General features: G+C 39.5%; 5 protein-coding genes across 5 annotated transcripts; 1 reads left to right on the top strand and 4 right to left on the bottom strand.

The window, feature by feature from the left end:
- Nucleotides 1–68: 68 nt before the first annotated feature.
- LOC137711384 (replication protein A 70 kDa DNA-binding subunit B-like) lies at nucleotides 69–3,426 on the bottom strand. Its single transcript, XM_068450619.1, has 12 exons — nucleotides 3,221–3,426; nucleotides 2,864–3,010; nucleotides 2,540–2,788; nucleotides 2,265–2,442; nucleotides 1,884–2,154; nucleotides 1,703–1,805; nucleotides 1,489–1,613; nucleotides 1,305–1,383; nucleotides 1,046–1,190; nucleotides 764–924; nucleotides 551–671; nucleotides 69–443 (listed from the first exon to the last, which is right to left on the bottom strand). Exons 1-12 carry the CDS (start codon nucleotides 3,349–3,351, stop codon nucleotides 246–248), a joined length of 1,908 nt encoding a protein of 635 aa, XP_068306720.1. The 5' UTR covers nucleotides 3,352–3,426; the 3' UTR covers nucleotides 69–245.
- A 5,241-nt stretch (nucleotides 3,427–8,667) lies between these two features.
- LOC137711017 (presenilin-like protein At2g29900) lies at nucleotides 8,668–10,431 on the bottom strand. Its single transcript, XM_068450209.1, has one exon. It carries the CDS (start codon nucleotides 10,345–10,347, stop codon nucleotides 9,022–9,024), a length of 1,326 nt encoding a protein of 441 aa, XP_068306310.1. The 5' UTR covers nucleotides 10,348–10,431; the 3' UTR covers nucleotides 8,668–9,021.
- Nucleotides 10,432–11,436: 1,005 nt separating this feature from the next.
- LOC137710654 (glycine-rich RNA-binding protein 4, mitochondrial-like) lies at nucleotides 11,437–14,037 on the top strand. The gene is made up of 5 exons (XM_068449738.1): nucleotides 11,437–11,548; nucleotides 12,318–12,471; nucleotides 12,565–12,633; nucleotides 12,993–13,099; nucleotides 13,394–14,037. The coding sequence occupies exons 2-5, from the start codon at nucleotides 12,327–12,329 to the stop codon at nucleotides 13,811–13,813; spliced, it is 741 nt and encodes a 246-aa protein (XP_068305839.1). The 5' UTR covers nucleotides 11,437–11,548; nucleotides 12,318–12,326; the 3' UTR covers nucleotides 13,814–14,037.
- Nucleotides 14,038–14,435: 398 nt separating this feature from the next.
- LOC137711024 (COP1-interactive protein 1) lies at nucleotides 14,436–18,567 on the bottom strand. The gene is made up of 4 exons (XM_068450218.1): nucleotides 18,375–18,567; nucleotides 16,696–17,858; nucleotides 15,845–16,266; nucleotides 14,436–15,538 (listed from the first exon to the last, which is right to left on the bottom strand). Exons 2-4 carry the CDS (start codon nucleotides 17,582–17,584, stop codon nucleotides 14,624–14,626), a joined length of 2,226 nt encoding a protein of 741 aa, XP_068306319.1. The 5' UTR covers nucleotides 17,585–17,858; nucleotides 18,375–18,567; the 3' UTR covers nucleotides 14,436–14,623.
- A 3,717-nt stretch (nucleotides 18,568–22,284) lies between these two features.
- LOC137711471 (serine/threonine-protein phosphatase 7 long form homolog) lies at nucleotides 22,285–26,162 on the bottom strand. Its single transcript, XM_068450718.1, has 6 exons — nucleotides 25,171–26,162; nucleotides 24,983–25,088; nucleotides 23,639–24,834; nucleotides 23,294–23,440; nucleotides 22,768–22,875; nucleotides 22,285–22,643 (listed from the first exon to the last, which is right to left on the bottom strand). The coding sequence occupies exons 1-6, from the start codon at nucleotides 26,065–26,067 to the stop codon at nucleotides 22,563–22,565; spliced, it is 2,535 nt and encodes an 844-aa protein (XP_068306819.1). The 5' UTR covers nucleotides 26,068–26,162; the 3' UTR covers nucleotides 22,285–22,562.
- Between the last annotated feature and the right edge of the window lie 1,630 nt (nucleotides 26,163–27,792).

Raw genomic sequence — 27,792 nt, 5'->3', positions numbered from 1 at the left:
TAGTCAATAAATCATTCATACCAAACTTATCAGCATCCATAAAAAAATGTGAATCACACAAAGGATTATAAAAGAAGTGCATTTATACAACTAGATAAACACTATCAGGCATTTTTCTGGAATGCAACAAAAACCACCTGTACTGATCTGAAAATCACATACAAAACCTAAGCCAGAGAGATTAAAGTTAGATCTGCCTAGATAACATTTTCATTCTTCATCCTTCATCCTTCTAAATCATTAACTTATGACGCCTTCAGCTTCGATATGTCTTCAAGCAAAAACCTAGATTCAGCAGCAAAATCAACTGGAGCAACTGCCCTGGCAGTTATCCTCTTCCGCTTCTCGTTATTGTACTCATTCAGAGTAACACTGACCCTAAAAAGATGAGGAACCCAAGTTGCTTCTTTCAGCTTCTGTTGGAATTCATTCTCGTCTCCATCCTGAAACAAAATGTAAAAGTTATAAAAATCAGAAACCAGCTGCTAATATTTCATGGTCGAGTTAATCATGTGTAATAAGCACACTGAATTGAATTGTAAAGATGTACCTTTGATTTCAATTTGTCCAGTTCATCTGCAGAGCACCCGAGGACCCTCTCAGCTTCATCATTGAAAAGAGAAAGATACGTTTCCCCACTTACATCAGCAACTCTTGCAACTAATATATACCTGGAAAGAGAACAAAATGGATATGAGAAGTTGGGAATCTGTATAAAAACGCCAATAGCATCCTTATCATGAAATATCGAACCATATTTTACCTTAGACTGCATTCTTCATCATTTTTCTGGCACCCTTCACACCAATAACCAGACCCAATAGCTTCAGTCACTTTCTTGTTGCAAGTTTTGCAAGCACGGTACCACATTGTCTGATCAGGCCTGATCGAACTTATGAATGCTTTAACACTGAAAAACGCAGGCTGCATAGGACAAAAAGAAAATATTCAGTACAACCACAATTCATAAAGTTTCAAGATTTTCAATTCTATTGAAATAAAGATTCTTATGTAATTAAGAGCCATGGATAAAAAGTGGTTATACCTTATCCTCACCCAAGGACGGGTCTTCGGATATATGAGACAGGGTGACTCTGTCAGAGTACATGGACCTTCCTCCATTCTTGGCTGATGGGTTCATACTAGAGCCAATGGAGGCCAATGAAGATCCTTTGCCTTCAGAATCATACCTAACAATTAAGGCAATTTGATCATTTTTTTTTTCGGTTACAAGAAAATGCAATCATAGATAACACATGGAGATAAAGAAAGAGAAGGCTAAATCCTGATGAAAAATAACTTACCAGGACCTCAACTTCTGTGCTTCAGGCAACTCTGGATTAACTAGTATTGTGCTCCTGCTCAATGTTGACAATGATACACCTGCAACAATATATAAAAGAGTACATTAATATCAGGAACTTTGAGTGTTCATGTTGGTTCAGTAATGCATAATTATTTTAACTGTCATATAAACTTTTAGGCTACCTTGGAAGTCTCCAACTTTGAGGGACTTGATAGCGACTATGGGAGATTGATCAGCAATGTCAAGCAACTCCTGGCCTACACCAGTTGCAAGCTCACCCCATAAAGAAACCACAACTGTCTTCTTTCTGCAGTTCAGATACAAATTGATTCAATGTACAGTATTAACATATGGCAATTGTAGTCAGTTACTGAACAAGAAGTTCAGTAAGCTTACGTTTCATCAGCAATGGTGATATCACGCTTTGGAATACTCTCATTGTTGCTCTTCCTTCTAATGCTCATTGTAGGAGACACATTTTGAACAACCCCAATAACATCTGAGATATAAAGCAGATATGAGTAATTGAGAAAGCAGAAAATACACATCAAAACAGATTCGAGGAGTGGTTGCTTACCCACAAGCTCCTTTCCATTAACATGGGGACCCAACATATCGATGGGCACAAAATTGAATTTTATTTCAGGAACAAAAGCTGCTTCATTGCTAGCTTCTTCCACCTCAGAATTCTCATTCAAAGTCATTTCATAGTCATTTTGCACCGTCTTAAACTGCTTGTTAGCAACCCTCAGAGATCCCTTTGAAATGTAATAAACCTTCCCTAACTCAAACTTCTCAAAGAACTTCTTTGCAGCTTCATTGAACATTGTTGCTTGAATTTGTGTACCCTAAACCAACATAAACAAGTAACACTACATAAGAATCACTACACCGCATACATTAAGCCATTATTTTTGGGAAACTATAAGAATGCCAACAAAACCAAATGAGTCTTTACATCTTGATCCGTTAACTCCACATTGAAGACGCAACCTTCACCTCTAGCATTCTTGTAGGTACGCATGGTACCCTTGTTTGTAACACGAACCTTTATGGTCCAATTTCCTTGGTAAGGGTTCAAGGAAACGAGCGGGTGAACCCTTCGTGTCATAGCCATTCTCGCAGACGGAGCCATACTGAAATCAATACATACAAAATCAAACTATCAACAAACACAATCATAAATTCAAATACACAGTCACAACTGATTGGCAGCAAAACCAAAACACTTACTTCCCAGCCTGCTCATGCACAATTTGGGCAGCAGATTTTGAAACCATTTCTTGCTTGGGCTTCAATATAACCCCAACATCTTCCTTTTTGACCTTCCCAGCCTGCTCATGCACAATTTGGGCAGCAGATTCTGAAACTATTTCTTGCTTGGGATTCAATATAATCCCAACATCTTCCCTTTTGACCTCATTTTTCACCTCTGCCTCAAGCGCAGGCGAAACCACCTCACATTTTGTTACAAGCAGATAGCTGAAAACAACAAAACAAAACTTCAACATTCCATGCCCAACATTTCAAAAGAGGGAGAGAGATTGAATCGCTTACTTTTCAGACAAGTTCGAATTGAAATTAACAGAGTAACCCAAAACGCGAATGAGACCCAGATTCTGAATCTCCCCAGAGGTGACCTGGGGGCCCAGCCGCGAGGAGAGCATCCCCTTTAGCTTCGCAGTTCCATCAGTAGCAGTAAACCTAGAACACCAAATTCCAAAACACAAGAACCTCGATCACACCCAAAATTTTCACATTCCAAACCCATCACAAATCACTTCAGAAAACCCAAAACTTAAATTTCCAAAAATTGAAGAAAGTAACCAGATCCAGGTCTAAAAAGGGATCTCTAAAAACCCAGAAACAAATGAAATCAAAAAAGGAAAAACAAAAAGAAAGAGAAAAGCTCACATGAAAGACTTGCCCCTGGGGGTGAGATCGCAGACCTGAACCACGATCTCCGGCAGCTCAACGGACTCGTCCGGCGACTTGTTCGCCAAGATGGTCGAAATCGCATCTGGGGTCGGCCCTAACTTCGCCATCCTCTCTCTCTCTCTAAAAATGTATGGAGGCGGAGAGATGGTGATATGAGAGTGTCTGCGTGTTGGAGTCGGGGGTTTTTGTACGACTTTATTCCGGCGGGAGACTTTTTGAAATCGTTTTTATTTCCCGCAAGGCTTCCAAAAAATGTTTACGTGGTTTGGCGCCAATTTCGGGTTTCGAGGGTTTTTGGTTTGGATTTTTTGGCGCCCCCGCCGGTTCGATTTCGTTTCGTTCTTTTACCATTTTACCCTCCCGTTGTTTTGCTGCTAACGGGCTTGGGTTACTGAAATATTGTGGGCCTTTCTCGACAACCGGATCCAAAAGATAATTAGAGTTTTATTGAAATTTTGTTAAATGAGTAATGAGACAGATCCAAGGCACCTCTTTTTTTTATATAATATTTTTAAAAAAAAATTGGGGTCTAAGTTGTAGTGTATTTCAACGATCTGAATTGTTTACATTTTAAATCTTTTCTCAAAGATTATGTCTACTAAAAATCATCCAAATCTGAAATCATATGATTGTTGGACTAAGGGTTTAGGGTTTCTTTGTAGAAACGTATTCATCCATTTTCTTCATTACCAATAAATGTTTTTAATGGATTTGGATATGTCTAATTTTTTATAAGGATGATTTGTGAATGATGTTCTAAAAGATAGATAGTTTATATCGTTGAACTATATTACGGGATGGATCGTATAAAAACTCGTGCCAAAAGTTGTATAAAAAAAAATTGTGTAACATATCCGCCTCCAAAATTGTGAGGAAGGATAAAGCTCCATCTGCGGAGTTTTATTGGAATTGACTAGCTTAAACCTCTAATTTAGTTACAGATACCTGTAGACCTCAAACTTTCATATTTGTTTCACTTTTGTCCATTTTGTTAGTTTTAAGAAATAAATAAGTGATTTTGCCTTGCATGATGAAAATGTTTACAGCATTAAAGTTGTACCGTATATATGTTAATGAAATTTTGTTTTGACATAACTCATCTTTTTGTTTTTGGTAAATTACAACATGAATATTGTTAGGAATACTATTTGGCTCTTCATAATTAACGAGTCTTTGCATACATGCTGACACTAAACACATGTACATTAACCACCACGAGATGTCTTAATGGTAAAATTTCAGGCACATATTCCACACGGCACGTCTTGAGTTTGATTCTTGATGTTGTGTGAATCACATGAGGTGACTAAGCGAAAGGCTGAAATACCCTTGAGCCTTATCGGCTCCCAAAAATGTAGACTACTGTAACAAAGTCACTATAAGATCATCTCTTGTTAAACAAAAAAACGCAGGTATGTTAACTATTTTTGCCAAATCAAATGTATGTAATCGTCCATGTGAATTTACAAGAAAATAACACAATAAATTGGAACATGATGAAGTCTTGCATTAACATGGATTAAATATTTACTTTCCCTATTGGAAATACCTAAATAATTAGTTTAATTAATCTCTATTAATGCAAAAAAAAACATGCTAACCTCACATACAACTCCAAGGAGAGAAAATAATATGTGAATACGTATAACCATATATAATGTACAACAACAAGAGATAAACTCCTAATCTAGATTTTTTTTTTTCTCCTTTTTTTTTTCAATTTTTTTTGTTGCAAGTGTTAATAACTTTTCCCTCTAAGCAATAGGGCGGATGTACATTGGGACAAAAGTGGTAAGCAATAGGACAGATGTACATTGGGACCAAAGTGGTATCAGGACCACTCTGAGACCACTTGGATGCCAGAAAATAATCAAGTGAAGGTTTTCAGGACACTCTGAATGTATGGTACGAGCCCCTTTTGTGCCCACTAAGTGTTTGATGTAATCCATGCTAGGCATATCTCGATAGCAGTCAAGTTACGTCGACAACACTTGATAATTACTCTCGACAGCACTCGTCAATTGCTTTCGCAAATGTCGATATATGTTGGTGTATGTGACACTGCTCGGCAACAAGCCCACCAAATGTTCCATGAAATGCTTCCATGGGTGAACTGAAGTTTGTTTGCGCTCGAGCTATGTTTCTATCTTAAAAAACTTAGACCTTTACCATTGAGACCCCAACATTCAAATTCTGAATTCCCCACTCTCGCTAAGTACAGCATGATGGGCAACAAGAGAAGCAAGACAGCCCCCATCTGCACTTGGGTTCAATTGGGGTTGGTTTTGAGGCCTGAGACGATGCTTCCGGTGTTTCTTCCCGCGTCTGCGACCGCGATTGTCGCTGCGACGTTGGCCTCGACCCCGGTTGGTGCTTGTGTTTCGCTCCTTCTCCCCGTAGCGAAACATTTATGTCTCCGTCCCCTGCCAATCTTCATGGAACAGAAAAATGTTCAGATGTTTGCTCAACATGCAAACGAGCAAAAATACATAGTTGCAATGCAAGTAGGTATTTGTTCGTATGAGATTGTTCAAACGACAGTATTTCAAGCTAATCCCGTCATTGTTCAAAACACATTGTCAGTCCTTGTAGTCTGCACAAAGTTCTATTTCTACCAGTATTTCGGATTGCGTCAAACTTGATCCCTATAGTTTGCAATTTGTTCCAACGCGAGGACACTTATCAACTTCTGTTAATTCCTTGTACCAATCCGTCACATACGCCTTACACAGGAAGGTAAATTTGACGGAATTTGGACAAGAAATCAACATGACGAATGTCCTGAAGTCGGAACAGTTTGCAACTACAAGACCTGATTCGACGTAAAATGCAGTGGCAAGTGTAACTTTGTGAACACTACATAGACTAAAATCATGTTTTAACCTTCAATTTTGCTAACATTTACCAGCAACTTACATTGGGAATGCAAAAGATTTTGTACTTCCATCCGAAACATGAGAGAGGCAAGCCGAATGATACTTGCCGCCCTCGCCCGCGGTGGGTGCCTTCTCCTTCTCACGACTTTCTGCATTTTCCCTTATAACTTCTCTCATGGTTTCCACAGCTTTTGCTTCGGTTGCCCTCAGACTCGGCTCCTCCTTCACATTGCCTTTCTTATTGGAAGCATTCTCCGCTGATTGCGCCGTTTGCTTAGCCGGAGGCTGGTTGCTTGTGAAGTCAATGCTGCATGGACCACTAGGCAAGTAACTTACCTCACCAGGCAAACCCAATTCACCGGATTTACACAGCCAGTTAATCTCGTCTCTGGTAAAACTCATATTTCCCATCTGAATGCTGAACAATGACTCGTTGGAAGCGGGGCTCCATTCCATTGGGGATGTTGATTTGTTCCTAGCAAACACGTAATCCGGAATCCTATACGGTGAGGAGGCAGGGTCGCCTGGCCTCTCCATCACCTGCGTTGGCGGAGATTGTGTTGCTGAACCGCTTGCATCAACTGCTGGGTGAGAATGTGACCCTTCTAGTCCATCACTAGGTTGCACGTCCTGTGCGGGCTCTGTGGCCGCATAGGCGGCAAAATCCTCGTCAGTGGCTGCATTTGCACCCAATTCAAAGGCTTCGGAACAATCAGATACCTGAGAGTAACTTAAATTTTCTCCTACGGTAGAAGTGTTAGCTTCGCCTAGAGCGGTAATTGGATCCGTCCTCAACTCATTCAACTGATTGGACGGGTCTAATCTGCCTGACCCGCTGCTTCCTTTGCCTGCAATATCAACTCCACAGGGAGTTGTAGCTGCAGGGCTTTTCCTCGTATCACTGTCTCTTGTTCCATCTCCATGTTCCACACCTGGTAATGTTGTCTGATTGAATCCAGGATCCGAAGTTTCCACAACATTGTTGTCCTGATCAGGTTGTTGCAAGGTCGTTGTGGTTTTGGGGGCTGTTTCCGTGGTGGACGCTGCGTGGAGAGTGTCCGAAAATGTTGGTAACGAGGCGGATGGGGAAGAGGAGGGAGGGCTTAACCTTTTTCCCTCATCTGCCGATCTCATAACTAAAAATTGTCTTGGTTCCGCCTAGTGCAGTCCAAAACCATCAGGTTTCTGGGAATCAAAAAACGAAACAGAAACATAAGGACAACAATGTGCGAAAAAAGTAGGCTCGTCCAGTAACCATTTCGTTTTTTGTTTTCATTTTTTTGTTAGAGACATTAAACCTCGAATCCATAGATTCGATATGAACCATAAATCACAATATGTTCCACGATCGTTGCCCCTAAGATTTGAACACATGTGTTCTAAATTGAAAATTCGAATTGCATGCTCAACATGATCCGGAAAGACCTCAGCAATTATCGTTCATGAAATTTGAATTCGAGATTAAAAACAAAGACACGTTAGAAAACTTCGAACTTACATGCAAAACCAAATGCCAATGAACGTGCCCTTAGAGAGACTGCCAACCTTCCGGCCTTCGAAAAATCGACGACGATTCCTTACCGGCCTGAAAATCAGCAGGATCAGTTTCGCATCGATGCCAACCTACGAGCAATGGTGGGGTAAGACCGAAAATTCAAGAAAACAAACAAAATCGAAAACCCGAAAAATGAAACTGACGGGGGGGGGATGAGTGAGAGAAACCAGAGGAGGAGGATTAGAAGGCCGTTGCTTAGACTTAGGGGTTTCTTTCTCTTTCTATTTTCCATCTAATGACAAACTTAATTTGCCAAGCGCGTCTCATCTTAACTAATTTCTTGCAATCCAAGGCTGTAATTGCCCTTTTTGTCCTGGCCGGAGTTAGAGCAAGTAGACACAACAATCTTCAAATATGTCTCCTTAACGACGTCGTTTAGAGAAATATTTTGGGCGTGACAGTCACCCTAAAGTTGATTTGGCTACGGTCTAGTCCTCGCTAAATCCGGATCCTTGCCGGATTCTCTTTACGAGGATTCCGGAGATTCGTGAATCATATCCGTTCATGATGTACGATGAATGAATATGATTGACGATATCCTCACCAAAATGATTCGGAAAGGATCGTGTTGGGTCCTTGCTAGTATTTCCTATTATATTTTTATGTTTTTAAGTCCAAAAATTCAATAAACAACGCTTATGTGGGAAGATAAATAGCAAGACCGCCTTCAAATAGCGTAAACTATTTTCCGGCAAGAAAAAGGTTTTGGCAAAATCCAGCAATCGGGCGTTTTGCGAAAGAAGTCAAGAAAATTACTCACGGTTTTTAGTCGATTTTTCAAATTGTACCAAAACAATCATAAAACCTAGTTTTCATGAACCCTCGCCGTGCCACGAACTTCTTTGTATTAATGTTGGACATTCCGATGATGTTCTGAATGATCAAACTCCGTTGTGGCTATATTATTGTCCCCGAAGGAGGAATGTGCTAGGTCATTTTAATACAAGGCCGAATTCGTTTTAATTATTTTGTTTATTATGTGTTAGGTACAATGAACATCGATTTCAATATGCAACTGAATCTAGCTTAAACAAACAATCAAACATTTAATGTTATTGGTACAAACATATGTAGGCCTTCCGGCTTCCTCCGATGCTCCGATGCAAACGCCGTCCTCCCTTCTCCCAAACTTGCAGTTGTTGGACTCCAATGGAACTTCAAAATCACAATCTTACCCTATTTGAAATGAACTTTACGAAACAATGTAGATTCCGGACGTGCAACCAGTTCACAGAAAAGAAATATACCGATTGCAACGAGAAATCATCGGTGTCACATGGTATGCTCCGATGCTTCATATACATTATGCAGCTGCCTGTCAATCTTCTGCAATAAAACTTCCACTTCTAGAACATAATGAGGTTCAAAGAACATTGTACAACGAAAACTTCGAGTAAGAGCCGTGTCAATACATAAATCAGTACGCCGAGCATTATTGAAACGGGAAGAGCGGGCAGAGCTTTCTGATACAAAGCTAACAGTACCAGAGTAACTCCAAGGCCACCTATGATGGCAAGATAACACGCATACACGGTCATAAAATCATACATTGCTGCCCTCCCGACTAAAACACTGTAGAAGATGAAGTCTCCCAATCCCAGCTTGATTGAACCGGAGGACCCCAATCCGATGCCCTCAAGCAACAAACTTTCACTCGCCACAACATCTTCCTGCCTGCGAGGCTGAACATTTGCTACACGCTCGAGTAATGGGGCAGATAGCTCTTGACCCCTATCTGGAATCCACCCCTCTTCGGCTCTAACCAAACTCGAATCATTATTAACATTGCCAAACTCACCAAGATTCGAACTTGAATTCAAACCTGAAGTGTGATCGACATTGACATTAGAATTTGACCCGGGATTCTCATTCCCATTACTCGAATTCTCATTTCTCCTATCTCTCCAAACCCTCCTCTCACCCGCATTACCCTGAGAATCATGAGCATTCACGGGCCTGGCCTCATAAACCAGAGCCGGAATCTCCTCATCCCTAGAGATTGCGAGCTCCACCAACAACTTCAACGGCCCGACGGGTAACAAAACCGCGGCAAGATCATACAATGCCATGGCAACCAACAGCACCCAAGTTGTCCACTCGGGCAACAACGTAAACCAATAAGCAACCAGCATTCCAATCACAACCAAATAGCCCTGCGTCACGAAAATCGCCATTTTCGACATGAACACCGCCAAAACCCCAACAACAGCAAAATTGAACAACACCAAAACAAACGTAATCGAATCGACCGGAACATTAAAGTCCTCAATCAAAAACAGGGCGACTTCTCCCCCCATGAATCCCAGAACAACAAAAGACGAAAAACCCATGTAGACTTTGAGGAATCTGGTGCATCTGAGGTAAAAAAGGAGCACCAAAACGAACGTGACGACCGTGACGACGGCGACAAAAACGAGGGCGTTTAAGAGGGCACCCACGAATTTGTCCCAGGAGGAGTCCGAGGCGGTCTCGTCGTAGGCAATAGTGGCGATTGAGTTCACCGTCTCCGACGAGAATGAAGCGTCGTCGTTTAGGACTGTGACCAGAAGTACCACCAGCAGCATACAGACGGAGACCGGAGTGATGATTCTGATCAGTTCTTCACCCAGGGATTCAAGAATTGTTGGGGGTCTTGGGTTTTGGGCCACTGGGTGTTCGATAATCGGATCCATTTCGGATCTTGTGGCGGAATTTGGGATTTTTGATTTGAGATCTGGTCGCGGCTCTGAGAGTTCAGCTGAGAAATGCTTCTCGGGTGTTTTGGTGGAAGAGCTGCTTGGACTGGTCGATGGCGTTGGGAAACAATCTTAGCCGCACATCTTTTTGACTTTTTACTGGTTTTACCAAACGATGACATTAGGTTTTTTTTTTTTTTTTTTTTTAAACTAATTTTCCTACAATTTACATAATTTATTTCGCTTTGAATTATAAATCTTCCAAGACATAATAAGTGAACGATAATAATTTAATCAAACCCGTCATCACATGTGTCAAATATAAAACGTTTTATTTACAATTGAAAATAAATACAACTATATCATAAAGCAAAATAACAAACTCATGTCAATAATTTTCAAATAGTTGACGTAAAATGGTGGGAATCAATTTGACCCAACTGATCAAGTGACTTGACCAAAGATATTGTGCTACCTCACTGCACCCATGTTTCGAAGAATAGGTGGGTGAGTGATCGCATCAAAACCATGGGTTTGAGTCGAGGGGAGCGCTTATCGGTGCATACCTTGGTAATAGTAGCAAATATTTGAATGATAATTTTGAACGTGAAAGAAGAGGAAATATTCATGTGAAAAACAATTGTAATGGTTTAGTCAATCATACAAGACAAATAAAATCGAGTTAAAATTTCTAAAACAAAAAAAGTGACAATAATGTTAAAAAGTTGAAAACTAAAACAGTTTAGAATAGAATTGCATCATATGCTTAATTACATTTAAACTCTAATTAATTGAAACTCAACTCGTGTCGCACTTTAACGTTAATGTAAAAATCCGTCAAAATTATTTACTTCCTAAAAAAGTTGAATGGGCTTTAGTAGTTTTGGGCTTCGTCCACAGATATTTTGAGGCTCTTTAAGGATAGCTTGCCTGGCCGTCTCAGAAACCATAAAACAACCCAAATACAAACGTCCACGTGGAGGCAGCACCGCTCAATGGACATCCACAAACCCCCAACGTCACGGCTCAAATCCAACGGCTGTAAATTCGGCCCCAACCTCGACGGATCAGATCTCCCAGAGCTCTCCATATAATCCAACTCCTCCCTGTTCCTCATAAACCCTATTCGAAATCAGAAAGCTTAGGGTTTTGTAGTCGGTCCCCTGAGAGCAGAGTGACAGAGTGAGAACCGGACAAGGTAAATCTCCGTCGAACCCTCGCGCCGATCTTACGTCCGTTGTTGTTATGCTTTCGATATTCCGTTTGATTTGGTTTTTGTTTCCATTTTTTGTTGCTTTTTGATTCGGGTTTTTGTTTATTTTGTTTGGAAGGGATTTAGGGTTTTTGATATTTGCATGTGGGGGTTTTGTATACGATTCGTATGTGGATGTATCTCTGTGCGTGTGTGATTGTAGTTTCTAGTGTTTTGATTTGTGGGGTTTATGGATGCTGCGGAACGGAAGAACCTGTGTATGTTTGCGGTGGGAAATTTTTGGGGTGTATTTTTTCGATTTATCGAATATTGGGTGGAAATAAAGTTGTTTGCTTGAGATTCTTCGAAATGGGTTTTTATAATCAACTTCATTTGAAACATTTCCCTACACCTTCTTAAGAACCAAGAAGATTTTTTTTTTTTTTGTGATTTTGTAACCCTTTTGAAGTGGAACTGCTTGATCGCATCACGTTCTTATTGGGTTGTTTTGTTTCAGAAGTAGGTGAAGAAATTATTTTCGATGATCGTTGTGTAGGTCTCTAATTAATCTTATGTATTAGTTAAGTAATACATAAACACAATTTAGATTAAGGTTAAGGTTTCTTATGCATAGTACATAATCACGACTTTGCGTTAACATGATTATAACATGTTTAGTGTTCTGCCACTTTGCGGTACTTGTGCTAAAGAACAGGATGATTGTTGATTATATATACTTGTTTATTGAAGCTTGTGTGCTTGTGCTTTCTTTTAGGTGATTACGATGGCTTTCTTAAGTAAAATTGGGAGCATACTTAGGCAGACTGCAAACAAGCAGATCAGGTCTGAAGTATCTCCTCTCAAACTGTCCATCCATCAAGCTATAAGATGCATGTCATCCATGGCAAGCTCAAAGTTGTTCATCGGAGGTGATTTCAGAACTTCAATATTTCCAAATATGATATTCCTCCTCTCATGTTGCTTGAATTTGTGTTAAGATGCCTCCCACTTTTGTAATGCAGGCATTTCGTACCAGACAGATGACCAGAGTCTGAGAGAGGCTTTTCAAAAATATGGTGAAGTTGTTGAGGGTATGTAATTAGCTTGCTTGTGTTACTTTTGGGACTTCTAGACAAAATTAGACATGTGCGACTTTATAAGCTAAGGCAATTACAAAAATGCATTAGATTATACACAGACTTGCAGTGGCCTTTCTTTTAACGGGATTGTCAAATGCTTATGAGGCTTGGTGAAGTGTGGATGTGGGCTTCACTTATTTTATGATCCCTTTGATTTTTCTTTATTGTGAACCTCTGTTGTCACGTCATGTTTCTCCATCTTTCCATTTGCATTGTCTGATGATAACTCACATTTTAGTTTCAATACAAGTTTGTTTGTAAAATATGAAAAAAAAACTGATTGATGCTGATTGACCTGATAAATGTTGCAGCAAGAATCATCATGGACCGCGAAAGTGGTAGATCAAGGGGATTTGGATTCATTACCTTCACTTCTAGCGAGGAAGCATCTAGTGCTATCCAGGCCTTGGATGGGCAGGTAGTTATTTGTTATTATATTCTTTCTTATTTTTGTTAAATGTTATTGGATAAAAGTGGTCTATTGAATTCGTTTGTTTACTATATACTTTGAGGAGTATTTTTGAGTACTGAATTAGTGTCTGGGATTTAAAACTTTGATACTAGCAGGTTTTCAACATTCAATTTTGCAGAATTAAAATGATAGAAAACCTGTTTTGTCACATGAAATTGCATTAGTATAGTCGTCTTATGTATTCTCACTGTTACTTCATATACCTTGGCAACTGTTAAATTTTGTCTGAAAATTCTGTAGGAGCTTCATGGCCGCCGTGTAAGGGTGAATTATGCTACTGACAGGCCTCGCCCCAGCTATAATAACTACGGTGACGGTCAAAGTAGTTATGGATCTGGTGGTGGAAATAATTATGGTAACTATGGACCCAGCGGAGGTGACAGCTATGGAAGAGGAAACACTGGATATGGTCAAGGAAGCTACAACAGTCCTGGTAATTATCCAAGTGCAAACACTTATGATGCTCCCGGTGGAGGTTTTGGCAATAGCAACAATTTTGGTGCTGGTACTGCTGATAACTTCGGTGTTGGTGGCGACAACAGCTTTGGCACTGCTAGTGCTCCATTTGGAGAGAACAAAACTGGCTTTGGCCTGGATGATCCACTGGAAGGAAACGATAGGGACGATGATGATGCAGGTGACTTCGCCAAGAGGGCCTGATAATAATTATTAGATTTCAGGGGCAAATTTAGTTTGCTTCTCCGGCAGTGCTACAAGTAGATTTTTTTTTTTGTTTATGTTACATCCTTCTCATGTTCCCTTCCCTGTCTCTCTGAACCATTTTATTACATTTTATGCCGTATTTGCCTGTCACAAACTTCATGCACCTTTCTGTGTGCTTTGTTAATGAAGGACCTTGAATTGTGGAAATAACTGTTGACTCATTCTCTCCCTCTTGAAATGTATACCTTGTTGAAGGACCTTGTCAAATCTATCCAGCTAGTGTTCAAGGAAAGTGAAATTTGCAAGCTCTTGTTTATTTCTGTCCGGGGTGTTAACGGTTAGAAAAACGGCGTGTTGAATTCTTGCACTCAAGTTTGAAACTCTCTTTGCCGTCTTCCTGCACTCAAGTTTGAAACTCTCTTTGCAGCTTTCTGCGTCTGGCGACTGAAACAACCTCTTACAGTAGTTTAGAATAGAGCACTGGCTCGTCCAAAAACCCGTAATAAAGGAAGAAACTCCCCTTGCACTTGTTTTTGACTTCATTCATAAAAGTGGGAAAAAGGGACGGAAACAAGGAAGGCGAGGCAGAAATGGGAAGGAGAGTACATAAAACTGAAAATATTGGAGAAAAGTTTCTGATGATTAAATAACGAAAAGCCTCGATAAGCTTCGGAAATCGGTAAACACCAACGACGTTACAAACGAATGGCATATTAGCTTTAGCTACAGAATGAACACCTAACCACCACCTATATTTTCATATTTTCTATGAATCTATACACCGCAAAATTCATTCCTGTTTTCGACTCAACTCTCGTTCTCATCAATTGACCGGAACCACCTTTGTGCATTCAGGACTACCGGAGAACCTTTCTTGGCCTTCTCCACAATTTGCCTTATCAACTGTTTCTCCATCTCAGCATCGGAATCATCACTGTTCTCCCCACTGACAGATGATTTATTTGAACGCTGAACCCTGGAAATGCGCTCCTCATCCGAGATACTTGCTTTGCTCATGAATGAAAGGAGATCATCGCCTACGGTTTCCTCTTTACTGAAATCAAAATGATTCACAGAACCATCTAATTCATCACTTTGAGTTTGACTGGGGCTTTGATGCCTGAATGTTTCAAAAACTTGACAAGGTGAATTTTCACCTGCGGTTTCCTCTTTACTGAAAGCAAAATTCCCCACGGAACCATTCACCTCTTCACTTTGAGTTTGACTGTGGTTCTGAGCACTGAATGTTTCAAAAATCGGACAAGGTGAATCCTCCTCATCTGATTCACTGATCTTCATCAACTCTTTGTAAGCCTCATTGTACGCATCTAAAGCTTCTCCCGATAAGTTCATGACTAGAGGCTCTGCCGTGGTTTTGCAATTTTCTGCAGAATTTGTAACCTCATGGATTCCGGAATGTATGTGATTGTCTGAGAAGTCTCTCCAAGAATCCTTGTGCTTCAACTCTGCGAGTTGGACCTTCCTTTGGCTGTTTTGTAGAGACACCTCAAGCTCCTGGACACGTTCTTCTAGTCTTGATTGGATAACTTCATGCAGACGCAAGCTAAGCTCTCTGGGAGAAACTGCATAGTTTGCACAGTGATAATCCGTAGAGGTACTGCTTGCCTCTTCATTTGACATGGATTGGGCAACAGATAGCCCACCAACCAAGTCAGCTCTCAGCTCGCCTTGAGCAAAATCTGCCATTAAGTCTGTGTCAAGCTGCACAAATTATCATCTCCGTTAGCACTTAAAGAATCTGATGAGATCACTACATAAGCCAAAAAACGCATTTGAATTATAGAAAGCCAGTAATAAACGGGTCCTATGGAATTAGCATTCGTGTTCTAGAAAGACACGATACTAGAACTGAAACTTCAGCGCAGAAAATCATTTACATAATAGGAAAAGGGCGGAATATTTACTAAAGTGAGATACTTGAATCCAATCAACAAAGAATTCAAAGCTAAACTAAAATGTAAAGATGTGCAGCTTAAACATAAGAATACAAAGATAAACATAACTGACCTCAGCAACATCAATTGATCTTCTCTCCGGAACAGAAGTGTTCATGTTTAACCCCAACCTCTCAAGTTCAGCTTCAAGCTCTGCTTCTATTTTACTCATCGACTCTGAACTCTCTTCTGCTTTCCAGTTATATGAATTTTTACCATCATATTTGTCCATATTCTGTTCAGTAGAAAAAGAATTTGGTGCCTTATAAAAAACGGAGCTGTCACAAGTATCTTGTGCACCATAATTCTCATTAGCTATTTCCTTCATTGTTACTGAATCTTTCATTTGGAGTTCCTCCGCTAGATCCTGAACCAAGTTCTCGGTCTGCTTCAACAAATCTTTCAACTTGTCAACTTCTCTTTTATTTGCTATCAAAGAAGATATTATGCCAATAGAAATCCCAAGACAGAAAAGAACTGCTCCATCCAGTGAACCTGATGAAGGGAAAAGCATTAGGACATGAAATGAGATAAGTTAGAAATACTGTATAGCAAATATGGATATTAGGTGAACAGAATTTTCAGCTTTTACGATTGGAGTCATATATGCATTTGGGACATTGACTTAATAGAGCATTAACATATAAACAAATGACTTTTCCCTTGATTAGCAACCTAACAACACCAGAGAATATGAATTTTCCCCTCTTTCAATATATACCATGTTTCCTAAGAAATTGAATATGCCAAGGAAAGAACATGACACAAAAAAAAATTAAGCAAGGAGACTGACTTAAAAAGCCTCTAAAGTCTAAAACGAAGATAGGTTACCCTTATGAAGTGGAACCTAGTTGAGAAAAATCTGGAAAATATTGAGAATTACCCCAAAATAAAATTACCCCTACAATATGAGAAGAGGAGTACCTTCAGAATGTAAGTGTTTTCCATTGACCAATTTACTGGCACTGCTCAATTTTCCATGCCGCCCCTTTCCTGTCTTAATTGTCATCTTCTTGGGCAGATCCAAATAACCAAGTTTTGGTTCTGGAGGAACCCCACATGCATTTTCATTAGTTTCCAAGTTGGCTTCCTTATGCAGCTTATTTTCCTCGATTCCAATCTGAGACCTGAAATGACCCCCACTTGCTTTGCTGATAATTCGGTTTCCATCAGTCACAAACAATGGTCTCATACTTGGACTAGATGGTGATGGAAGGGTAAGCACATGTTCCTCTTCAGCACGCTCTTTATATAACTGAGCCACAAGGCAACTCTCTAAGGAATTTACTGGCTTAATCACATGCCCATATGAACGCTTAGTTCTAATAGAACTTTTGTTTTTTAGATGAACATGATAAGAACCCCTTTCTCCACTCGAAGATTTAGGCAATGTGGCACCAGTACTGTCATCAATATCATGACTTATCCAAGCCCCATCCCCATTCTCATTTTCATTTCCGGAGTATACCGGTGACATGTGTGATAAAGAAAGTACATTGCAATCCTTGTACTTAACCAAGTCTCCCAGCTTTTCACCATCATACCCACTAGTAGAAGCCACTTCTGTCCCACAAGAACTTTCTAACAAGTAAGCATTCGAAGCCTTTTTTCTATCAGTAGAAACATCATCACCCACGTTCTTTCTGTGTCCTAGTCTGTGTAAAGGATGCCTTGAGGATTCAGATTTGTCAAGATTTGCATCCCCAAAAGGCAAATTTAACAAGCCATCTTTGTCCCCATTCTTGGATATGTTCTGCCAATACTTAGTCAAATATCCGGCGCCTGCAGCTGCTGCAACAACCCACAAGTCCATATGTTCCCTCTTTCCGAAACCAGATTCCACCAAGAAAACTTTCCTCTCTTTCAGTTCTCAGTACCAACAACCCAATACCAAGAATTTGCCAACTTTGCGGGAGGGAAATGTTCCAACTTAAGTATCAAAAACCCATTATAGTTTTGGCGCAATCGGTTATGAAAATGCATACTTGAACTAACAACCACAGATTTGTGGAAGTAAAATAGCTGCCCAATTCAACAGAACAGAATTCCCAGCATCCAAAATCCGGAAGATAACAAAGATACTACTTCTGAAGAAGAACAAAACTGTGAATAGGCTTAATACGCAAGTCCTAAAAACCCAAAAAAAAAAAAAAATAATAAAAAATAAAATAAAAAAATAAAAAAATAAAAAAAAACCTCAATTTCTGCAGCAATAAACCGATTGCAGAGCCAAATTCCTCAAAAATCACAAAATATAATCAACCAAGAGCTACAAGAACAACAACATATCAGAAGCAAGAAACCACTTTCGATGAATGCCAAAAATCTAAACCCTACCCAATTACTAACAGCAAGTCAGCAACCTACACTGAGAGCTCATCAAAGAACAAACCTCAATATCTCCGAAAACGCAATAATATCCCAGAAATGGCAAGATATCGAAAATCTGAGCTATACCCAATTGAAAGCAAGTTCTTATAGCCGCAGAAAACCCATTTTACAGACCACCATTGGCAAGAAGGTGAAAACAGCTGGGAGCTCTTGTCTTCTTGGCGATGGAGGAGAGAGAAAATAAAATTAAAAGGCGAGAGAAAGAAGCTTACTTTAACGAAGCAGTGAATTCGTGAGGAAAATCTGAGAGAAACACAGCTTTTGGTAGAGGGATTTTCTGAATCTTTTGAAGAAGAAATTGGATTCTCCGGAGGAACAATAACCAAACCACCCGTTTGCTCTGTTATCTACGCAGCGATACACCCCACAAACCCAACCTCTTTACATTTTGATAAACCAGGGAATTTTTTTTTCTTACCTTTTTTCTAAAAAGAAATTTAAATGCGTCGATTGGTTTATAATCTAATTTTCTGATGATAATATAATATCATCTCTCGCAATTGTTTTGAGCATCGCCAACAATATTGACTAAATTTTTGTTATCTAGCCAAACGACTCAAATGTTTGGCTAGCCAGCACTTCTAACGGTACTAACTATTTTGGCTTAAGTTAAAATGTTTTTGTATTATTTCTTGTTAAACTTAACAACTCAAGCCTAAGCAGTAAGCGCACAAACTACGTAATTTTATAATCAAAATTTTAAATCCCTCTCTCCTCCTACTAAATTTTAGCTAGCTAACGTTCACAAAGTTAAGATAGCTTGTCATTTAGTTAGCCTGTTAGGCCATCTTTAACCGATGTGGCTAAAGAGTCATAAGGTTAAAATAACATGTTTTAACACGAAAACCGTCTCCAACCGAAAGTTAGGCCAAAAAACTTGTGATCCCTACCCGGCCAAAAATGGGAGAACCGGCCAAAGGGCCGGCCAAGAGCAACTAGCCTGCCAGCTCTATAGCCCAGCCCTCTAACGCCAGAATGTCAAGTTTGACATTTTGCCAGCCCTTCAGCACTAGAATGTCAAGTTTGACATTTTACCAGGGCCCCAGCTCAGCACATTTGAATGCCAACGGCTACCTGGCGTTAGCATGACACTAGCTAGCAACGGCTAGCTGACGTTATGATGCTATTAGGTTACCGTTGGAATTTGATATTTTTTTGGGCAAATTTTTTTTTTTCCTATAAATACCTAAGTCATTCATACACCATTTCTCAAATGCTTTTCACCATTCCATATTATCTTATCTTATTTTATTTCAATTCTTCACATTCTATTCTCTTACATCTTCCAATAATCTTTCCTTTAATTTTCTCAATAATTTTCAAATGACCACATCTGAAATGAAATGAAGGGATTGGACCCGAAAAGAAAATGAAGCTCTTTGCATGGCTTATAGATAGGTCTCGAAAGATAGTGTCAAGGGTCGTTCTCAAACAAGTGAAGGTGTTTGGAGGTGTGTGAATTCTACCCCAATATGCAGCCAATTTATTAACATTGGAAGATGAAGATAAGAAGTGTCACGTAAATATGAATCATATCTAAAATTTGCACAACTAATTACATTTTGACACATGGCACTCGAAATCCTATCTGAAAAATTATTAAGATTACATAACGATAAGAAATATGGAAAGTTGCTCACTTTAGTGACACTTGTCACTTGAAATCCTATCCGAAAATTTTATTGAAATTACATAAAGATAAGAAATCTGGAGAGCTACTCACGTTAGCGACAAGTGTCACTCGAAATTCTATCCAAAAAAATTATTGAGATTATATAAAGATAAGAAATATAGAAGCTTAAATGTTCGAAAACCTTATTTTAATATGGTAGTTTAATTTAAGTAACCATATTAATTCAATTAAAATAATAAATTATGTTTGGCCCATGGTCATTTGGCCTCCTCAGTTTGAGATGAGTTTTTGTCAAAGGGCTATGTTTGACCTATGACCCTTTGACTCTCTCGGTTGGAGATGGTATAAAATATGGCATGACACTATTCATTAAAATATAATTTCTTGAATGACTATAATAAGGCTAAAGTGAGCTTTTTGGTCCTCCTTCAGTTAGAGATGACCTTAGAGCTTTTTTTTTTTTCATTTTGTTTAGAAGTAGCCATAAAACCTCATTAGATTAGGTTGTTTGAGATGCTTTAACAAAATTGATATTTTAGAGATTTTTCCTTATGCTTTCTATTTTTATATTATAACATATGGCGCTACAAGTTGGAGAGTTGGTCGTTTTTCATATCGAGCATTTGGAGCAGCGCGTCGGGCTACAATTGGACAATTCTATCATACTATGAGCCGAAGAAATAATATGATATGGTAAGAGTTTTTGCAAATCTCCTTATTAGCGGGAAGCCTACAACAATTAGAAAGAAGGAAAATAGGATGTGCGATAGATAGTCATCTATCTTTCTTCTCTATTTTTCTCTTTATTGATTTTGGTTTGGAAGTGTTTTTAAATGATTTAAACCATTCTTGGTGAAAATGTTTTTTAAATCACTTATTAGTAAAAATTCAAGTGAACCCTGAAAAGACATTTTAAGTGCTTCATGCCTGAAGCACCTATGTGATGATTCTTTCAAAAAACGCTTAAAATACTTTTGAAACCGAAAATCAATTTCACCAAAAACAGTTTTAACTATTTTAAAAGCACTTCAAAATGAGCCTAGAAAGATATGTGAATTCCTCTCTCTTAATAGTAAATTTCAGGCATGAACTTCTTCATCGTTTGAGAAAAAAAAAATGGTAAAAAAAAAATTGGTCGGCTTTCCTATCCTTTCTCTTGGATACAACTGCCCTTTCCAACGACAACCAAACCATGCGTTTTGATAGAATTATGAAAATAAATACCAACCATTTTTTTTAGGTTATCCATTGTGTGGTTTAACCGAACTCCCCCTCCCCTAATGTAAAAATATCGATGTACTAAAAAAAAACATGTCACACTTGGCTAAAGGTTGTAGGTTGTCAAACTTTTGTTTTGTCAGGGGAAATGCAAGTTTTTTTAAGTGTATTTTTGCTCATCACCCTTTAGTGATGGTAATGCTCATCACCATTTTTATCATTGTTGGATGAATTTAAATTTGAAATTGGTGTCTATCCACTACATATAACTTAAAATTTAAACTCGTTTAATGATAATAAATAAGGTGGCGAACATCACCATCAACTGAAGTTGGTGAGAAAAGTATTCTCCTTTTATAGGACAACATAGAATTAGATTAGATTATGTCAAAGGGACATAAAAGGTAGACTCTTGGGGTTCCTTCGGAAGTGCTTAAATAATCACTGAAACACATTTAGTGAAAATGTTTTTTAAACCAATTCTTAGAAAAAACGTAAGTGAATTCTGAAAAAGCATTTAAAGTGCTTCCTAACTAGTGTTTGTTTGAGGAAGAACTTCAAGTGCTTTTTGAATTAAAAAATATATTCTTTAAAAACATTTTCAATCATTTTAAAAACACTTTTAAACGAGCCTTTACTTCATTAAGATTGGTTTGAGACCAAGCAATCCCACACGGATGGAGCCCTTAGTACAGCACATCACACTTGAAAATTGCTTCACTTCCACCCTAAAACCAATAAAAATGATAGAAAGCAACTGTTTAATTAATAACGTTGTAAAAAAAAAGTGCACTTGAATATTCAGGTTGTTGTCCTTTGATATTTGATATCTGAGTGTGAATGGAATTTTAAATATTCTAGGACCAATGCGAACAACTTCCCCGCAATTGGAATGTCATGGTATTTCAAATTCAACCACGCCTTGTTATATAAAAAAATGCGTAATTTGTTTGAATTGCTTTTACCGTGACATCCCACATGTATGTACGGAGATGAGCTTCTCTGGAAATCAAACTTGAGGAAGATGATCAAGGGACGAAGATTGGAAATGGGAATCACACACAAAGGTCAATCCAGCCAGGTTATTGGTGTGGTATTCTCCCAACAAAAGGTCACCTCGCCGTAAAAAATTGATCCACACGGACATTAAACGCGGTCACCCCCGCGCTCGGACATGATACACGGACATTAGCTGCGGTCACCCCTGTGCGCGTACATTTTTTTGTTCGGGTTCAATTTAGTAGTCAGAACAGTAGCAGCAGTTCTGTGGAAAGAAATTTAAACTCCCTACCCAACCTCAATCAGGCCAGTTAGCTTCCATATGTTCATTTGAACTTTGATCTTGCTTTAGCAAGGAGTGTACATCTAATCTCCGTCGTAAGTCGAATTTGTGTTCTTCGGGTTAAACATAACTAAGTTTCTGAATCTCATTGATGAACCATGTACATTTTGGAATGGCTTTTGGCAAGGCAAAAGAAAATGCAGTTTCCAAAATAGAGAGACGCAACAAAATCATGAATGTACGATTGGCGATTGATGACCGAGGCCTTCACGGGGTAATCTCCCTCGCCCCAGAGTCCGACTCTTGATCAGAATCAGATAAGTCTTCAAAATCATAAAAGGGGGTTGCCTGCAATGGAAGCCACGAGTATGGAGATATGAAATCTCGGATCAGTAAAATCCAATACGAAAAGAAAAACTTATTAGGGACAGGGACTTATACAATCTCGGATCAGTAAAAACCAGTACAGTACCTGAGGTCTTGGAGTGATTGCATCGAAGCTACGGATAACAGGATTATCAAAAGCAGGGGGTTCTAGAATGATGTAAGCTCCTTTATTTCTGTACCTATCTTCCGTCGCCTGCATGTGCATCAAGAGATTAGTGTCAATTTACAGAACGCGAAAAAAAGGTGCACAAACTATATGATAAAATCCGTAAGTCAACAGCTATGCGTTTACACACACACACACATTTCAAGCGCTGCATCTATATATTTTATATTGATTCCATGCTCTTGTTCTATCACACAAACGATTTCTGTACAGAAGTTTCCTTGGTGGAATCATCCAATTAAAGAACTTTCAACTAAGCAAGATAACAAAGGTCGATATTTCTGCTTACAAGGCTACAAGAATGTTCCAAACGTATAAAACTTACCAAAGTTAACAATTAAGGTAATTGAGTTACAATTAGGATAATTGAGTTTACGATCTTAGAGGGAAACATGTAAAACCCCATCAACATAACCATACATGCATCAAAAGATTGTAAACAAACCTGAAATTGTGGGTAGTCTGGTGCACTAAACAAAGTTATGAGCTTCCCTGACTCCACAACGTGATCTATGGTGAACCCGTTATCCATTTGACCAAGACCTGGCCTCTTCTTCCGTGCATCAGGGCCTTCATGCGATCTAATAATCAACTGTAGTTTTAACAATATCCAAATCTTAGTATTGCAAATACAACACAAGTAAGTAAACGTAAATAGGACACAAAAATACGCCGTTGTAAGAACCTATTTGCTGTCAACATTATATTAGGGTTGCAACTAGATATTGTTTTCGACTCACCCACTTCGTATGAAAAATAAAATATGAAGTGCAGGTTCCATCTTATATACCTTCAGCTGAAACTTCCTGAGAAAGTCCTCGGTGCAGTCAGGACCCCAGAGTAGACCAACACCTCGCAGTTGATTGAAAGATAGACCGGGATCCATGGATGGATCTGACCATAGCACGTCACCAGGGATCAAGTTTGAACCTTGCGACGGGGGATCTAGTACCATTCTTTTGGCCTTGTTCAATTCTTCAAAGGTTCCAAGAGACAATGTACTGTCGAAAGATATTTTCCTTTTGTTCTTTCCCTTTGACTTCTTGAGGTATGCTGCTGTGCTGCGAAACAGCCCACCATGAGCAGTGTACACATATTTTCCAATAAGGGATGTCAAAGGGAGACACTTAAAGCAGCCAAGACATTTTTGGTAAATATCCTCCCCTTTGTCTCCATATTTTGTCAATACTTCCTTCTGGAACCCGTAGATGGAAGTACAGTAATTGGATTCATGATTTCCTCTAAGAATATAAACGCTCTTGGGCAAAAATACCTTCCACGCCAATAAAATCAAGAAGGTTTCGATCCCCCAAGCCCCTCTATCAACATAATCGCCATTGAACACAAATAATCGATTTTCTGAAGGACATCCAGCATCCTTTAGAAGGAAAAGGAGATCGTGCAGCTGACCATGAATGCCTCCAATGACGACAACAGTGGATTCTGGGCCTAACTGGTCGACGACAATGCAATTTGCCTCTTTGTGGAGAATCTTGGAGGCGCAGATGATCAAGCTGTACAAAACCTCCACAGGAAACACGTCTGGAAATTGGTTTGGGTCAAGATTTCTAGACGCCCAATCGAAAACAGACATGAGGTTCTGGACCCATTCAAGGCTGAGCTTTCCGTCAGGGGGCCAGACAATTGGAGTTTTGGGAGGAGGCGGAGGCAACCACGAGTTATCTTTGGATTCAGAGCTGTTGACGAAGGAAGAAGGCGAACCGAAGACTTGTTCTGCAACGTTTTGAACTGTTGCTGATTCTGCAACATCTTGAGTTGCAGATGCTGATGAAACAGATGCTGCTGGTTCTGCAATGTCTTGTGCTGCTGCTGGTTGTGCAATGACTTGAGTTGCAGATGCAGATGAAGCAGATGCTGCTGGTTCTGCAATGTCTTGTGCTGCTGCTGGTTCTGCAACGACTTGAGCAGCAGATGCAGATGGAGCAGCTGCAGCTGCTGCTGTTGGTGCGATTTCTGCTTCAGACCCTAACCGAAATACAAATTAAATGTGAATGTTTATAGACGAATTCATCTGGGAATTTTGCAGGATACATAGTAATAGAAAGTGTCTTCTTCCAGCACCACTTTCATATGCACACGAATATTTAAATGACATTTGGTTGAACGAGAGTACCTTGCAAAATTGACCGGACTTGCTCAAATGCCTCGTGAAGTCCACCAGCACAATGAAGACCAGACTGTAAAATAGGCTCCATGATGGCTAATGCAAGTGCTATGCGCTACATAAACAATATTTACATAAATATTTATTATTCACAACATAATTAGCAAGTACTTTTAAAGGTTCGTTGAAGTAATTACCTGATGTGGATCATTTATGTCATGCGGCCCTATGGCAGCAGACCTACGATCAGGGTGATGCACGTATGGATGGGTGATTTTACGATACCATGAATGGTACTCAGGCTCACAGTCTGATGGGGCTGTAACCTTCTTGCTACGGTTCTCGGGTGCCAATAGGTGATCCACACGCCTTTGCCAAATCCCATCAAGGTATTTATGCACAACCTTGTACATTTTTGTATCAGTGTTCCGTTGAACTCGAGAAGGGGTATATGGCACTCGGGGAACTGTCTGAACAAGGCTAAACTGTCGTAGAACCCTATCAACATAGTAAGGCTCCACAATATCCACACACTTGAGGAGACCGGTATAGAATGTCACCCTTGGTAGAATATGATGTCCTCTCTGACTATGATATGGATCCCAGACAACCTCAGTATCATGCATAAGATCGAGTCGTTGTCGCATTGCCTGCAAATGCTGTAATGATAACCCAGCATCCTTCCGGGGAGTCCAACGGTGCACACGCGGCTGATCCTCTGAGTAATGAACGTTAACATGGGGGGTAGCAATCTTGTGAAAATGCTCGTAGATCCATGCCTCTAGTAAAGTCAAATATCCAGAAATTTGCCTACATCCAAGTCTAGAAGCAAGTCCTAATTGCCGATACAAGTACGCTAATCCTGCTGCACCCCACGCATATCCCCCAACACTATTCAAGTCCCGTAGAAAATGTAAGTATACGAGAGATATCCTATTCCCTGTTTTATCCCCAAAGAGTGTGCAACCTAATAGATATAATAGGTAACCCCTTGCTGCACGCTCTATAAATTCAGGAGACTCGTCATCAGATACTTTGTGAAATCTCTGCCGTAACCATTCAAGTGTAACCGCACTACCACTGAAGCGACCCATCTCAGCTCGTGCCTCATCATCGGTAACTCCTAATGCAGTGACAAATAAATCATGGCACTCACTAGCTAGGGCAGACTTGTCCAACTCATCATCACAAACAGATACAGAGTTACCATCCACGGGAATTCCTAGTATGTTGGACACATCATCTAATGTGATTGTCAACTCACCAAATGGTAGATGGAAAGTATTCGTCTCGGGTTGCCATCTCTCACAGAATGCGGATACAACAATTTTATTAGATGTCCTAAATGAGCAATCAATAAGCGGCCGCAACCCTGAGCTATCAATATATCTCCAAAACTTGCAGTTAGATACTAACGGGTCAAATTTCCATGCTTGGAGCTTACTAGTGTGATTGAACACCCTAAGGGGCTCACGTTCCTACAAGTACAAATATGAATTATCAATGATCCTCAAAACATATGCATAATATAATGAAACAAAAACTCGATAACAATCATAACATCATACCACATTGTGCCAAATAGCAGCAGCTACATGGCTCGGGAAACTCCTAAGCACCGTCGGATCCTCCGGACCTCCAGGAAATGAATCCTTCAAAATCTTGTCTCCCCATACAGTCGTTTGAGAATCTAGCTGTGCATCATCATCTGTGGACGATTTTCTTTTCCGTTTCCCTTTTGAGGCAGTGGTTCTCTTACCACTAGAACCTTCAGCATCCATATGGATAGTATCCCCGCACTTCAGTCGTATGCGACAACGCAGCAGCTGCAAACAACAGACAAGTCAAAAATAGAATAAATCGTATCAATGTCCCTCTACGATCACCCAACTAAAAATCCATTAATATTGGTATCTTAACTCATCAAAATACGTAACTATAATTTTTGTCAACTTCGTCGAAATTTTGTCAAAATAAGTTATACTGAAATAACCATGCTACACTTAGGGTCTATCAATTCGTTAAAATATATAGCTATAGTCATTTTCGTCAACTTTGTCAGAATATTATCAAAATAAATTACGTTGAAAAGGTCATTGTCACAATTGAATTAAAATTTGAATGATTATTGCTCTAGTTAGGATAAAGTTAAGAGATCATTTCTTCCGTTAAATTAAAATTGAGGGACTAATTATAATTGATTTTTAGTTGATGATCCATATGAGAGATTTTTTTAATGTAACTGAAACACGGAATGGTACATCACGTGTTACTATACAAATTGTAAAATATGTGTACTAAAAAGTTAATAACTTATAAAATACAATTTTCAACCATTTATATGAAAACACGTGATGTACCATTTGTGTTCCAGTCACAATAAAAAATTTATTGGTCCATAACTAGGCGTTTTGTTGAGTTGAAGGGGGCAATAGTGATGATAGTTGAAGAACAATTGCTCCAACTAAGATAAAGATAAGTAACCATTGTCACAATTTCCTCTCGAAAATGTTAATCCCCTTCTCTAATTCTCATTCACTGATTCACAAACTCTGATGCGAGCAAATTCATCCCCTTCGTAGACATTAGACTTACCAATCAAATCAGTGACGACCGGAGAGAAGCCGTGGACTCGTGGGAGTGGTGGTTGGGAGATGGAGTGTGGAGATGGTGGAAGGGACGGGTACGTGGTGGTGGCTGAGCCGCTGAGGTGTGAAGAAAGAAGAAACAAACGCCGTGTTGGAACGACCAGACCGAGTCGGGGTGGTGGACCTGGTGGTTGCTGCGCGATCGAGTCGTCCGGGGTGGTGCGTGGTGGC

The sequence above is a fragment of the Pyrus communis genome, chromosome 12 (assembly GCF_963583255.1).
Source record: "Pyrus communis chromosome 12, drPyrComm1.1, whole genome shotgun sequence".
NCBI lineage: Eukaryota > Viridiplantae > Streptophyta > Magnoliopsida > Rosales > Rosaceae > Pyrus > Pyrus communis.
Note: the sequence above shows the minus strand (reverse complement) of the source record. Positions and strands in the feature narration are given on the sequence as shown.

Excerpts from the sequence above, each read along its gene's own strand:
- LOC137711384 (XM_068450619.1), bottom strand. The coding sequence starts at position 3,351 with ATGGCGAAGTTAGGGCCGACCCCAGATGCGATTTCGACCATCTTGGCG. Across the intron at positions 1,806-1,883 it reads TAATGGAAAGGAGCTTGTGG|ATGTTATTGGGGTTGTTCAA; the intron begins GTAAGCAACCAC and ends TTTATATCTCAG. Across the intron at positions 1,384-1,488 it reads CAAAGTTGGAGACTTCCAAG|GTGTATCATTGTCAACATTG; the intron begins GTAGCCTAAAAG and ends ATATTGTTGCAG.
- LOC137710654 (XM_068449738.1), top strand. The coding sequence starts at position 12,327 with ATGGCTTTCTTAAGTAAAATTGGGAGCATACTTAGGCAGACTGCAAAC. Across the intron at positions 12,472-12,564 it reads CTCAAAGTTGTTCATCGGAG|GCATTTCGTACCAGACAGAT; the intron begins GTGATTTCAGAA and ends TTTGTAATGCAG. Across the intron at positions 12,634-12,992 it reads ATATGGTGAAGTTGTTGAGG|CAAGAATCATCATGGACCGC; the intron begins GTATGTAATTAG and ends TAAATGTTGCAG.
- LOC137711017 (XM_068450209.1), bottom strand. The coding sequence starts at position 10,347 with ATGGATCCGATTATCGAACACCCAGTGGCCCAAAACCCAAGACCCCCA.
- LOC137711471 (XM_068450718.1), bottom strand. The coding sequence starts at position 26,067 with ATGGGTCGCTTCAGTGGTAGTGCGGTTACACTTGAATGGTTACGGCAG. Across the intron at positions 24,835-24,982 it reads AGTCCGGTCAATTTTGCAAG|GGTCTGAAGCAGAAATCGCA; the intron begins GTACTCTCGTTC and ends TATTTCGGTTAG. Across the intron at positions 22,644-22,767 it reads CAATCACTCCAAGACCTCAG|GCAACCCCCTTTTATGATTT; the intron begins GTACTGTACTGG and ends CTTCCATTGCAG.
- LOC137711024 (XM_068450218.1), bottom strand. The coding sequence starts at position 17,584 with ATGGACTTGTGGGTTGTTGCAGCAGCTGCAGGCGCCGGATATTTGACT. Across the intron at positions 16,267-16,695 it reads AAAACACTTACATTCTGAAG|GTTCACTGGATGGAGCAGTT; the intron begins GTACTCCTCTTC and ends TCCCTTCATCAG. Across the intron at positions 15,539-15,844 it reads GATCAATTGATGTTGCTGAG|CTTGACACAGACTTAATGGC; the intron begins GTCAGTTATGTT and ends TAATTTGTGCAG.